Source organism: Biomphalaria glabrata, chromosome 15, assembly GCF_947242115.1.
Source record: "Biomphalaria glabrata chromosome 15, xgBioGlab47.1, whole genome shotgun sequence".
Classification (NCBI taxonomy): Eukaryota; Metazoa; Mollusca; class Gastropoda; family Planorbidae; genus Biomphalaria; species Biomphalaria glabrata.
Window position 1 is genome coordinate 10419994 of NC_074725.1, and position 15128 is coordinate 10435121.

The 15128-nt window shown below is 36.7% G+C and overlaps 1 protein-coding gene across 7 annotated transcripts in view; it reads right to left on the reverse strand.

Annotated features, from left to right (window-relative positions):
• LOC106055717 (excitatory amino acid transporter 3-like) overlaps positions 1-15128 on the reverse strand; it is a 35533-nt gene that overhangs the window by 10175 nt on the left and 10230 nt on the right. For 2 of the 7 annotated variants that reach the window (XM_056011963.1, XM_056011964.1), the window contains exons 3-4: positions 2175-2391; positions 657-731 (exon numbers count right to left, since the gene is read on the reverse strand). In XM_056011963.1, the coding sequence (XP_055867938.1) occupies positions 657-731; positions 2175-2391 (292 nt within the window). Of the gene's footprint in view, positions 1-656; positions 732-2174; positions 2392-5332; positions 5600-9070; positions 9389-15128 lie in introns of those variants that run through there. The other 5 variants (XM_056011967.1, XM_056011969.1, XM_056011965.1 and 2 more) reach the window with 5 other exon arrangements.

Here is a 15128-nt window from a genome sequence, read left to right on the forward strand (position 1 = left end):
TATAAATTCTGCAAAGTCATTGGTTTTCCTGGCTGGCTCAGGCAACCCATTCCATGCTCTAATAGCACTAGGGAAGAAGGAGTATTTGTACAAATTTGTCCTAGCATATGGAATGAGGAATGTGCCTTTATCTTTGTGTTTTTCTGAGTATTTTTTATTAGATTTTTATTTTGTATTTAAAGATAATGGTTCAGTGTTTTATGTATAATTGCTACTTTACTTTTTACTGTCTTCAATGTTGAAGGCTTTCTAAATTTAGTGATTTTACTAAAGTTGTTACTCTTGTCAAATGTGAATATTCGTTTATTATGAATCTCACTGCTCTATATTGTGTCTGTTCCAGTTTCTTAATGTTTTCTTGAGTTCAGGGGTACTATTCACTATTCATAAGACTATTACTATTGTAATATAAGCTTACAACTTACAGTTGCTGTAGATTAAGTAGTAACAGTTACAAGTAACAAGTTAGCGAGAATTGTCTTGTTCAAGGTAATTTTAAGTTATAAAGAAGAATATAACAACTTAAATTTCACTACAAAGTTAAATCATCTAATTAATAGTGCTACAATTGAAATGGGTATGTTCTATATTAAAGTACACATGTATTTAACTTTTTTTAAGTCACTATTTTAAAATATCTACTGGCGACAACTTACATGTGATCACCATAGTAACGACCAAAGGTACAATTGTTGCCTTCAGACAGCGTAGAAATAGCTCGCCGGGCAATCCTAACAATCAGAAGACAACCAATAGTTGTTAGAATAAAGACATAGAATTATATCTTATTATACGATAATAATATGCAACGTCTTCGATTCCTAAGATTAAGAAACGAGTTCATTACTTCAAATGACCACGCAAAATACAGTTTCGACTAATATATTTGGTCACACCTAATGCAGACAAAGCCGTTGTCCACCGGTGTCTACTTATAATAAGTTGTAATTTCGTCTTTTGTGCCTGTCTTTGGCAAGGGCCATTCATTCAGTTGCAAATGTGTGTCCCAGGATCTACGTGAGAGCTCTCCAGCTTTCATTTTTATAGGTAATTTGCTGCAAGCGACCTTCTTCTATGACAATGAGAGCAAAATGACGCCTATAATAATTTGGTTTTTATAGCGCTAAGCGTCCTTGGGTGGGGGGGGGGCACTTCAGTAACGCCGTCTTCTTTTAAGACCAAAACTGCTTTATTGATAGGCATACTTATGAAAATGTGTTGCGATTACAAGGACTCTTTTTCTCATATACAACAACACAACAGAAACATTCACATAAACAGAACAGACACAACATATAAAGAGTTCATTGAGCGACTACATACAGGCATCTTGATCCTTTTCATGTTTCCTGATCAGCGAGTGGCGTTGATATAGTCTGACCGAGCAAGGAACGAACGAGTCTTTGTAGGCCTACCGCTCTGTTCTCATCTTGATTGACAGAAGTCGCCCACTTCACGACGACTTGACATAGTTATGATGGAGAGGGTGGCTGTTTTCTTCCAAGATTTTCCCGATTTTTCTTAAACATTTTTGTTCAAAAAGTTCATTTAAATATTGAGTGTTGTGCGTGTGATTTTTGATGCCCTTTTTATGACGTTCTCTAGGCGGCGCAACTGTTTAGATGAAGCGTTGCCTTGCCAACAAGTTATTCCACTTGTTAGCAGATTTTGCATAGTCGCGCAGTAAAAATGATCTAGGATCTTATTGTTTAGTTTAAAGCTATTAAGTTTGTAAAGGAAAAATAGCCGCTGGGCTGTTTTCTTTGTCAGAGTTTCAAGGTGGTCTTCTCACGAAAGCTTGTTATCAACAATGACGCCTAGATATTTATATGACTTCACTTGTTGTATCAATGCAGTGTTTATCTGCAGCTCGTGTGTCATTTGTTTGTTCTTTCTGGAGTTGGTAGATTATCCTTGTTACATCTCAACGATCAAGAAAACGAAGGTAGAAGAAGTGGTTACGAAAACACAATAAAAATGAGATGTTGCTAAAACAACAACAACAACAACAAACTTAATTCTTAATTCCTTTTCAAAACTCCATGATTAGTGTCACTCACTTTTATGTAGTTTATTTGGGTTGATAATTAGACCCTTTTAGAAAAAAAAATGTATTTTCGCTTATCACAGACTATAATGTACCTATGATTTATGTAGTCCATGTGCTGACTTACCTAACCACATGAGCGCGTGGTCCGACATCTCCAGCTCTCGTAAACCCAACCCAAGACAAAACCCCAATAAAATGCCTACAAAGGTGGCCAGAATGAGTCCATTCTGTTTGATGATCATGCCGATTTTTCTTTTGAAGCTCTTTTCTTTGATGTCCAGTTTCTGTGGCTCCTCCATTGCGGCGTTGGTGGCGTCAGCGGTCATTCTCAGAGGGGTGGTCTAAAAACACAAACATAATATGTTATTAGTTGTTGTTATTATTAGTTTCATCGTTTTAAATAATTGCTTGTTATTTATGTTGATGTGTTGATATCGTAGAGCTGAATGGAAAATAGAAGGCTTTGAGTGCAGATCTAGATAAAGGTGCAAAGTAATTATTCGGTATTTTAAAGCGCTCCGGTTCTAATGGGTTTTCTAAGCTCAACAACTGCAATGTCTTCCTTGGACACAATAGTTCTAATGGTTTCCGTGAGTTCCACTGCTAAATTGTTACCCTGATTTTCGGAATTCAGTATCTCCAATGGGTTCGCTTTATAGCTTAACAGCTCCCAGAGATTAACAGCACCAATGGGTTCCCTGAGCTGAGTTTGACAGCTCTATTGGGTTCCCTGAGTTTGACAGACTTAATTGGCTCCCTGGGTTTGATAGCTCTAATGGGTTTCTGTGATCAAAGGCCCTAATGGGTTCCCTACAAAATTAAGAAAGTCGACTAGTTTAGGCTTATATACATTCTCAAGGGAACAAAACTTCCTACCTAAAAATATTCAATGACAAGTAGTAGGCTACTAGCAGCTTTTAATCATTTCAGTTTTGTTTCGACATATTTTAATAGTGTTTTCTTATTAAAGAACACTTTTACTATCTCCTTGTTGAAAAGATGAATCTGCATTTCTAAAAGCGTTGGCGACTGTAGGTTCTTACGTTTTATGTTTTAATCAATATTTGAAGAAGGCTCTTTTCCAAAGGTTTCACTGTTTATACATGCACACACACACACACATACACACACATGAACAGAATCGGAATGTTTCCTCTCACTACCATAAATGAGTCCGACGACCGGGGTTTAAAAACTACTATCAACAGGTAGACCTAAATGTAGGTAAACTGGAAGATTGAAGATCTGGTTGACATAACTATAGCACGGTTTGGGTTCATGCTCACTGACCTTTCTTTAATAAATTGTATTCATTATTTTCTTGAGTTCTCATCAGTTTAATGCCTAAATCTACGATCTATTTTTAACTATTAGCTGACAATAATATTATAGGCCTACGCTATCGTATCTGTCCTTGTCACATGCTACAACTCAGCAGATCCTAAGATAGTGTACAATACACACCTTGTTTTCGCTGTTATTTCATTATCAGATTCAAGTTTCTGACCTGTGGTCCATTTATACTGGAGCCATGGAGTTAGCACGGTACTCTTTTTTTTTGTATATTCCGCCAATCAAAGATAGAACGGGCTCGCTCGACTAGTATAACTAAATGTCCGTAAAAAGCAAACCCCATCTCTTGAATTTAACATTCAGATTAATCTTGGACTCTATTCCATATGGAGGTAACCCGACACAAGATAGTTTGTGTTTCCCACACTAATTCGGCATTGTGGTTATACATTTTGTCAATCTAGCTTGTTACATAACATACACGCTTAGCCGAGGATTCGTTACTTAGTATTCATTAAGTTCAAATCCATTTTTTTTTAATCCAGCATTTTAATATCACAAACTGGAACACAAAACTTTTTCTACGGTTTTTAACTCGTCATGTTTTCAGACGTTTTTTCACAAATGACGTCTATTACGTCCTTGCCTAAAACAAACATGACGGCATTTTGCAGCGGCGGTAGGTTTTGAGCCTGGGTCCATTGCGATCTTAGTCACGAGTGCATACTACGCCATCAGGCAGCCACTTCAAGTTTAAAGACAGTATACATCTATTTGAATACTTCACCATCCTTTAACCTTTAGATTCGAAGACAACGCCTTACTATTATTAATTATTATGTTTTATGTAACCACAATGATGGCAAAATGTCTTCGATTCCGAAGATTAAGGATGAGTGCAGTGTTTCACATGACTACGCAAACCCAGTTGCGACATTTTTCACATCTGATGGAGGACTATTTTTAAGCATTTTTAACGTATTCCGCGCCTGCCTTATACAAGGGCTTTTCTTTGTGCGTGTGTCCAGCGGCCTTATCTTTTCTTATCTTATATAATACAGACGTTACTTCAAAAAAGAAGATGATTACGTCCTACGCGTCATGCATTTAGTCATGCATATTAACCAATGACTTAAATTCTGCCAAGTCACTGGTTTTCCTGGCTAGCTCAGGCAACCCATTCCATGCTGTAATAGCACTAGGGAAGAAGGAGTATTTGTACAAATTTGTCCTAGCATATGGGACGAGGAATGTGCCTTTATCTTTGTGTCTTTCAGAGTATTTTATTAAATTTTGTTTTTATATTTGAAGATTATGGTTCAGTGTTTTATATATAATTGCTACTTTACTTTTGAGTCTCCTGTCCTGAAGGCTTTCTAAATTTAGTGATTTTACTAAAGGTGTTACTCTAGTCAAATGTGAATATTCGTTTGTTATGAATCTCACTGCTCTATTTTGTGTCTGTTCCAGTTTCTTAATGTTTTCTTGAGTTGAGGGGTCCCAAACGGAGGATGCATATTCTATTATTGGCCTAACCAAGGTTAAATAACATTTTAGTTTTATGTTCTTATTTGATTTATAAATTTTTTTTTAATAAACCCTAATGCTTTGTTTGACTTTTTTATAGTTTCATCAATATGGGAATTCCATGACAGTTTTTCATTTATTATAACACCTAGGTATTTTGCGTTTTTAGTCTGTGTTACTGGTTTGCCATGAATAAGATAAGTGGAATTGATTTGTTTTAGTTTTTTGGGGTCATGTCAGGCCTTAGTGAGAGCTCTCCAACCATCTCGTCAGAACGTCTTCTATCTTCCGAAAGACAACAACTTCTGATTACGCACTTAAACCCTCTAAACTACGGTAAAGATTTAATTTATCAGAGCTTTTCATTTAGAAGTAAACTCAAAATTTTGGACGAATTAGCTGGCCAGCTAATAACGAAACAAATGAATAACAAGTTTCAATGGAAATTAAACGTAGGCCTACCGTTAGAGAACAGAGTTATAAATTCAGAGAGCTTACAATTAATATTTGAGTCTTGTGATATCACTACAAACAGCCGAAGCGTGTAGAGTCTAAGTCAATGTTTTTAAGCGGTTGTATCCGGGTAAATAAGATTCAGTAGGTGTGTAAACGTGTTTATCTTGTCCTGCTCATACCTACATTCTTAGAACACATTGGTCAGGTGTGATACCAGGTTGTGTCGATTTACCAGCTGTTCGTTATGACAGATGCAGGCTACTAGAACCAGAAAATTAAATGAGACGTATTCCACTCATGTACTTACTCGAGGTCAGGGATTAATTGTGTCATGGTCAATGCAAATGTCTTCCATAAAAGTGTGTGTGATGGTTTCCCTTATCAGACCTGCAATCTAAAGGTCAGATGGTGTAAAGGTCATAATTGTGGGCCATGGTTAATTAGAGTGTCATGTGGCCAGCACAACGACCGACTTGTCCCAAACTAATGTCAGGTACCCATTAGAGATAGGTGAACTCAGAGGTGCCCAAGATTCCAAAATTAAAAACCCTAGTCTTCACCAGGATTTGAACCCCGTTTCTCAAGCCAAGCGTTTTACCGCTCAGCCAGCGCGCCTCCTAATGCCTATAGCAACAACTTTGATAGTTCTTGTTTGAACTCGATACTTTTAGAATCTAAAACCTCAAGATTTATCTTTACCTCCATAAGGTCACTTCCTGCTCTCTTCCCTACCTCAGGCATCCCCCGACACATTGTGACACACACACACAGACACATTAACGCTAACCCCATTTAACCACTGGACAGAAATATTAGAGAATTATATAAAGGTGAACACGTACACTACAACACAAACACTCTTATACCAATATCGTATTGCAACACCCACACCTAACCAGGGCCGGATTTAAGGTTGGGGTGCATTCGGGGCTACAGCCCCGGGGTGTCCACAAGAAAGGAGCCTCCACCAAAGAGAATATATATCCGAATTTCGACGGGTCAGAAATTTGTAAAAAAAAATTCGGACATTGTTTTTCGCTTTTTTTTTAACGGCTGGCAAAAGTATCGTGATTTTGAAGTGTACGCTTGTAGCATGCTCGGAATAAGTCAATACAGCTTTGGATTTATGACAGTGCTTCTACCAAGGGCCTTACCCTCCACAAACTCAAAAATAAATATGCATACTAAATATTATTTTAAAAGAAAAGTGAGATAAAATTTAGAAGAGCTCTATCTGTTCCAAATTTTTTTAGATTAGTTGGTCCTTTTAGCTTTTTTATACTGTATTGTAATGTTTTTAGAGCGCCTTGAGCCTACATCAAGTTTGTTAACAGCGCTCTATAAATGATGTTGTTTTTTGGTATTATTCTTCTTATTTCGATATTATCAATTATTAAAGCTTTCGAAAACTTTTTAGGGGCCTTCACAAAAATCCTGCCCCGGGGCCTCCACCATCTTAAAATATAAAGTAAACACTGCACATGTTATTATAATATAAAGAAACACCAAACCTATTATAAAATTGTAAAGAAAACAATTCGGCCAGCACAACACAACACAACACCTGCTATTAAAATACAAAATACAAAGAAAACACCACACCTATTATAAAATTGTAAAGAAAACACAACACCTGCTATTAAAATACAAAGAAAACACCACACCTATTAGAAAATTGTAAAGAAAACACAACACCTGCTATTAAAATACAAAGAAAATACCACACTTGTTATTAAAATATAAAGAAAACACAACACCTGCTATTAAAATACAAAGAAAACACCACACCTATTATAAAATTGTAAAGAAAACACAACACCTATTATTAAAATATAAAGAAAACACAACACCTATTATTAAAGTATAAAGATAATTTCGGAATTCAAAAAATACTCATTTGAGTGGTTCCAATACCTAAAACTTCTGTCTGGTTTTGTTTCTAGAAATAACAGAAGCCTCAACAAATCAGTTTTACAGGTGCACGAGAAGACAGACAATGGCAAGAGATTTCTGATAATCCACGCATGAGAAGAGGTTTAAATCCTGGAACGAATCCGATATAGCCAAGGCAGTCTGACAGCACATGCGCCGCCCCAACCGAGACTATCCGTCCTGGAGGTTAAATAGGTCGGAACTATCGATAATAGCGCAGTGGCGTACGGGACACTGCCCTGTAGGTGCATACTTGCCCCTCTTCCGGCCAAATCATATTTTGATGCCCGTTGCCGACACTGCGGGGAGTCAGAGGAAACTGTTTGAAAACTGTATGGAAACTGTTTGAAAACTGTATGGAAACTGTTTGAAAACTGTATGGAAACTGTTTGAAAACTGTATGGAAACTGTTTGAAAACTGTATGGAAACTGTTTGGAAACTGTATGGAAACTGTTTGAAAACTGTATGGAAACTGTTTGAAAACTGTATGGAAACTGTTTGGAAACTGTATGGAAACTGTTTGAAAACTGTATGGAAACTGAAAACTGTTTTGAAACTGTTTGAAAACTGTATGGAAACTGAAAACTGTTTTGAAACTGTTTGAAAACTGTATGGAAACTGTTTGAAAACTGTAAGGAAACTGTTTGAAAACTGTAAGGAAACTGTTTGGAAACTAACCAGAGTATTACGGCCCTTGCCACCAATCGGAGTTCATTTCAGATAATCCATGCATGAATACTTTTTGAAGTCATAGCAGAAGCACATTGGCAGAAATGTAAGGATTTAATGTTTCAACAAATATTGAACATTGACCTTATTATGACCTTATCTTGACCTATCTTGAAATAAGTTTTTGGTGGCTGGTCATGAGCTAAGGAAAAACACGGGGTCAAGAGACGTAAAGGTGACCTTCGTGACATTCCCAACATGTAGGTCTAAAACATAGTAGGGGAAAAAATACGATGCCTATTAACTAAATGTAAGATAAATGAATAGTGCAAGAGAGAGATAAAGAGAGAAAGAGAGAGAGAGATTTGCAAGAAACAACAGAGTCTTATGAGAGTCTGACAGTGACACGAAGGAAAACAGGTTTAAATTGATACGCTTGGAAATGTTTGGGTGAAATAACTTAGGAGGAGTGTCAGATCCGTAATTTAAAAATACATAAGTGCCCGACTTACCTAAGGGTTATAATTGCTAAAATATAACACATAAAACCAATATTATAGTTCATCTTTCTGCTTGACCATTAGTTTGTACTCGAGGAAAAGATATATCTTTGTATTTCACAATGTTTATTTCCCAATATCTGAACGTTTTTGCGAAAAATTATATTCTGTTATCTTATCTTCTTATATATTATAGACATTACATAAAAAAAGACAATTACGTCCTACGCATTTCATGTGTCAATCTAGTCATGCATGTTATATTAAACTCTGCTAAGTCATTGGTTTTCCAGGCTGACTCAGGCAACCCATTCCATTCTATAATAGCACTAGGGAAGAAGGAGCAATTGTACGAATTTGTTGTAGCCTATGGAATTTACAATATTTCTTTAAACAATAGCGCATTATTATTTAAAACAATGCATCTACTACTTTCTCTAATGTGTTATTTGGAAAATAACTTGCAGTTAAATTACATCTTCTTTTCATCTTGTTTGCTCACAAAGATTTACAACATGAGGCTCCGCTTTAAGGAGAAGAGACGCCCCGGCCCGCTATTCTTTACAATTCACGAACATAAAGACCACAGACCCAATAATATGAAACTAAGTCGACTGGATACATGAAAGTAACACAACGTACACAGAATGAAGTTATCACACCGACAAGAACGGAAAATATCCAAACCAGTATTTCACTAAATTAGTGGCTGTATGATTTCAAACACATGGTTGCAATGGTCCGAATTTCTTCATTTAGTTCCACACCAAGATCTAGAGATAGCGATTAAACATTGTCTATGATAAGATAACCACGTACGAGACTTTTATATACACCATTCCAGAAAGAGTTTCCTCGCCTTATATTTATTCTCTTCTATGTGTTAAGAGAATTCAGTAGACGGATTTTTTTTTCTTATTATGTATTTACTCCATAAACCTTGACCTACAAATATTCAGTACTAAGGTCGTACTTATATGTTTATATTGAAGATTTTAACAGCAACACTTAACAATACTTGTTACATACACTCATACTTATACTCTAATGTATCAACACTCATATCAACTTCCTGGGGTGAATTGGTCATGTGGGTAAATGCCCTGTGGACCGGCACACCTGATGAGCCGCTGAGGACAGTTGCATTAAGAGAAAAGTTAAGAATGGATGCCCATAAGAAAGCAGGCAACTTGTGGGTAATATTGTATGGTATGTAATGCCAGGGCCGAAGATTTATGACTTTTTAATTATTCTTTTTTACTTTCGGAACTACTGCAGACATAAAAAGGTGATGCCTTCGATCCCGAAGATTAAGAATGAGCGATAATTCACGTGACCACGCGGTCCTACTTGCTATATGTATATTTTCCCACATCTGATGCAGACAAAGCCGTTGTCTGCCGGGTGTTTATTTAAGTTTTCTTGTCGTCTTCTGTGCCTGCCTACGGCAATGACCTTTCTCTGGGCCTCAAATGTGTGTCCCGCGACCTTTGTGAGAGCTCTCCAACTGTCTCTGAAGCCATCTATGGTCAACTGCCAGCTGCTTTCCTCTAGGCCAGTGAGGATAAAATGACGCCTGAGTTGATCTTCATAGCGCTTTTGAGGGGGGGGGGGGTTTACGCCGTCGCCAAAAAAACAAAAATGGCCTTTGGCATGTGGCCATTACCCAAAATCTTTGTGAAAGGCTATTTACATTTTATTCATCGATTCTTGGGTGATGATCTCAATTAAAATTCAAAATTCAAAATTCTGTCTAAAATCAAAGGACATCTTAATTAATTAAACAAGAAGATCCTTGAGACATTTTACGGCGCAACTGTACAAAATCTGCTAACATACGGAATAAGTTGTTGGCAAGGCAACGCCTCATCTAAACTGTTGCAACGTCTAGAAAACATCATTAAAAAAGCATCAAAAATTACACTCACAACATTACCACATTTAAAGGAACTTTTTGAACAAACGTGCCTAAGAAAAATCGAAAAAATCTTGGAAGACAACGGCCACCCGCTCCATCAGAACTACGCCAGGTCGTCGCGAAGTGGGCGACTGCTGTCAATCAAAACAAGAACGGAGCGGTACAAAAACTCGTTCGTACCTCACTCGGTCAGACTCTATCATCGCCACTCATTGATCAGGGAACATGAAATGCACCAAGATACCTGTGTGTAGTCGCTGAATGAACTCTTTATGTTGTCTGTTGTATTTATGTGTATGTTTCTGTTGTGTTGTCTTTATATGAGAAACGAGTCCTTGTAATCACAACAAATTTTCGTAAGGATCAATAAAGTAGTCTTAGTCTTAGTCTTAGTCTTTATCTACTTAGCACAATACTAGAGGGGAGGGAATACGGCACGCGTACGTACATCTTCATGACACGGTTAGTTCCCCTTTCAGACCTCTCGAACTATAGGGCAAATGATGCAAAGGTTTATGATTGGTAACTAAATAATTGCCTTATAATTTCATCTACCTAAAACACTAACATCTATTTCTCTATTTGCGGGCTAACCATTAATAGCATTAAACTGGTAACCAAAATATTCTTAAAATAAAAGTTAGATTACCTTTGACATGGTAATATGTATAAGGTGTACACAGACATTACACATTAAATTTAAGCATTAGGTTGGTATGTGTACATGTAGTTCTAGAACATTCTCGCCTATTAAAAGATTCCACTAAAGAGACAAACTAGAGAAATAGTTGCCAAGAAAATTAAGAAGAACGCATTGCCTTCCATTCCGAAACTTAGGAACGAATGTAGTATTTCTCGTGACTACCCAGCCCCAGCTGCGACCTGCATATTTTGCCACAGCTGATGCAGACAAATCCTTTATCTGCCGGGGATCTATTTACTTTGTCGTTTCGCTGTCTGTGGGAAGAGCTTTTCTTTGGGTCTCGATTGCGTGTCCTGACACCCCGAGTGCGTGTCCTGATACCTTAGTAAACATTCTTTCACAAGCATTTTTAATGAATACTTATCATTTGTTTGTTGTTTGTTTTAAAAATAAAAGTGTGGAGTAATAAGAACCTTTGACGCTGTAGCACATTTAAGTCAATAAATCAAACCTGCAGTTGTTGACTCGCTTTTATAAACATTGTCAAGTCTTCTTTATGAATTATATTTTAAAATATTATAAACAGGATTTTAAAGACCAGTGAAAACAGGACTTTCTATTAGGCGTATATAGTCAGATCACTTCGTCCGTCTGTCTGTCATGTACACATTTTGTACACATTATTTCTCCCACTTCTCATTCTTGGATTGAAACTGTGCACAAATATTAGTCATCGTCAAAGACAAAACACGAATCAATAAAAAAAACAAAACAACTATTAGTTAATTAATTAGTGATAATAAAGAAAAGAAAAATAAATCTTGCAATATTGAGATATGGCAGTGATTTTTTAATTCTTTCCCTTTCGCTTTGTTTATTTATTTTTTTATTTTTTTATTAATACTGAATTTCCAGATGACATCACCCCCCCCCTTTTTTTTCAGTATTTATAAATACCAAAAGTAAGTCAAAAGTCAGCTTGGTTTATCTCTAGCCATAGAAATAGATTAAATCTGACCTGCGGTATAAACTTAATTCATTTACATTGACACCAGGGGCGGACTGGGTGTCAATATCGGCCCAGGTATTTTTGTAGGCCTACAGTTCAGCCCATAAATTGTATATTATATGATGGGCATCTAATTATAACCAACTGACCTGAAAATTATTATGTTAAGTTTGATAATGTATCGAAAACTGTACGCGTGCATACAGTGAACTCTATATAGGCTTTGTGTTTCTTTTTAATTGCTCAGTATTTAGTCCTTAAAGGATTAAACCTACACTGTCATAGGGCATTTTCCCGAATGCCCATATAGCCAGTCCGCTCCTGTTTGAGACCATATTTCTTGCAAGTTTTTTTTTTTTTTTTTTTTTTTTTACTGAAACTATCGGATAATCATCATCATTGGCCTCCTTCAGGCGTGAAACGACCAGGGGCGTAGCTAGGAATTTTCCATCGTTTGGGGGCCCGGCTGGCTTGACCTCTTTGGGGGCCCCAGCATTTTGCGTAATATTTAATTATTTTTAATGTAAAAAAACACTCATTGGGGCCCCCCTGAGAAAGGGGCCCGGGGAGATTATGAAATTCTCCCCCTCCTCCCCCCACCCTAGCTACGCCACTGGAAACGACTATGGTTCATCTCGAACACTTTTTTCATATGTCTGTGGAGACCTATTTTGGAGAGACACACCCGTCCTCGGATAATGCAAACGTGTCCAATGTTGGTTAGATAAAAAACAAAAAAGAACGAGACAATGATCTAATAAATGTGTCGGCGTCATTACAGTCCCTACAGCGTTTTGAGAGGGGGGCTGACACAATTCTATATTGTTACACAATAATTTATCAGTAGATAGTAAAAGATAGGTAAAACTGTTCATGATCATGGTAGCTAGTTTTATCTACTGGGTATCCAGATGTAGAACGTTTTATATCTTTATGAGAATAGCCATCGAGAGAGGTTCCTTGGTCCAGATTTTTTTTAAAAAAACGTTGATATTATCAGGGTGCTATTGAACTATACTAATAGACCTACTGTAATAATAATCTTTAAAAGTATTGGTATTTCTAAACTATTTTAGGAAAAAAAAACACACTAGAATTAGTGAAAACCATATCTGTGGACACGAATGTCTAGTGATAGGAATCTGACATTAGCCTTAGTAAATACAATATCTGTGGACACGAATGTCTAGTGATAGGAATCTGACATTAGCCTTAGGAAATAAAATATCTGTGGACACGAATGTCTAGTGATAGGAATCTGACATTAGCCTTAGTAAATAAAATATCTGTGGACACGAATGTCTAGTGACAGGAATCTGACATTCGCCTTAGTAAATAAAATATCTGTGGACACGAATGTCTAGTGACAGGAATCTGACATTCGCCTTAGTAAATAAAATATCTGTGGACACGAATGTCTAGTGATAGGAATCTGACATTCGCCTTAGTAAATACAATATCTGTGGACACGAATGTCTAGTGATAGGAATCTGACATTAGCCTTAGTAAATAAAATATCTGTGGACACGAATGTCTAGTGACAGGAATCTGACATTCGCCTTAGTAAATACAATATCTGTGGACACGAATGTCTAGTGATAGGAATCTGACATTAGCCTTAGGAAATAAAATATCTGTGGACACGAATGTCTAGTGATAGGAATCTGACATTAGCCTTAGGAAATACAATATCTGTGGACACGAATGTCTAGTGATAGGAATCTGACATTAGCCTTAGTAAATACAATATCTGTGGACACGAATGTCTAGTGATAGGAATCTGACATTAGCCTTAGGAAATAAAATATCTGTGGACACGAATGTCTAGTGATAGGAATCTGACATTAGCCTTAGGAAATACAATATCTGTGGACACGAATGTCTAGTGATAGGAATCTGACATTAGCCTTAGGAAATACAATATCTGTGGACACGAATGTCTAGTGATAGAAATCTGACATTACCCTAAGTAAATACAATATCTGTGGACAAGAATGTCTAGTGATAGGAATCTGACATTAGTCTTAGTAAATAAAATATTTGTGGACAAGAATGTCTAGTGATAGGAATCTGACATTAGCCTTAGGAAATACAATATCTGTGGACAAGAATGTCTAGTGATAGGAATCTGATATTAGCCTTAGGAAATACAATATCTGTGGACACGAATGTCTAGTGATAGGAATCTGACATTACCCTAAGTAAATACAATATCTGTGGACAAGAATGTCTAGTGATAGGAATCTGACATTAGCCTTAGGAAATACAATATCTGTGGACAAGAATGTCTAGTGATAAGAATCTGACAATAGCCTTAGGAAATACAATATTTGTGGACAAGAATGTCTAGTGATAGGAATCTGACATTAGCCTTAGGAAATACAATATCTGTGGACACGAATGTCTAGTGATAGGAATCTGACATTACCCTAAGTAAATACAATATCTGTGGACAAGAATGTCTAGTGATAGGAATATGACATTAGCCTTAGGAAATACAATATCTGTGGACAAGAATGTCTAGTGATAGGAATCTGACAATAGCCTTAGGAAATACAATATCTGTGGACAAGAATGTCTAGTGATAGAAATCTGACAATAGACTTAGTAAATACAATATCTGTGGACAAGAATGTCTAGTGATAGGAATCTGACACTACCCTAAGTAAATACAATATCTGTGGACAAGAATGTCTAGTGATAGAAATCTGACAATAGACTTAGTAAATACAATATCTGTGGACAAGAATGTCTAGTGATAGGAATCTGACACTACCCTAAGTAAATACAATATCTGTGGACACGAATGTCTAGTGATAGAAATCTGACAATAGACTTAGTAAATACAATATCTGTAGACAATTTTAGAAGTGATAGGAATCTGACATTATATTATTTATTATGCCCGGAAGATCCCCTCATTTTCTGTTTAACTTCCAATAATCGGGCCACAGTTCAAAGACCCCCCTAGCATACTTTTTAGCCCATGAATTAATATCTGTTACAATGAAAGGAAATGTCCATCTCTCTCTCTAGAACCCCCCCCCCTTCCTTTTCGTTTTGTTTTTTTTCCCCTGTGCATCGTAATGTTCTCTGATAGAGACTTTAGACTTGATTTGGAGCGCCCCAC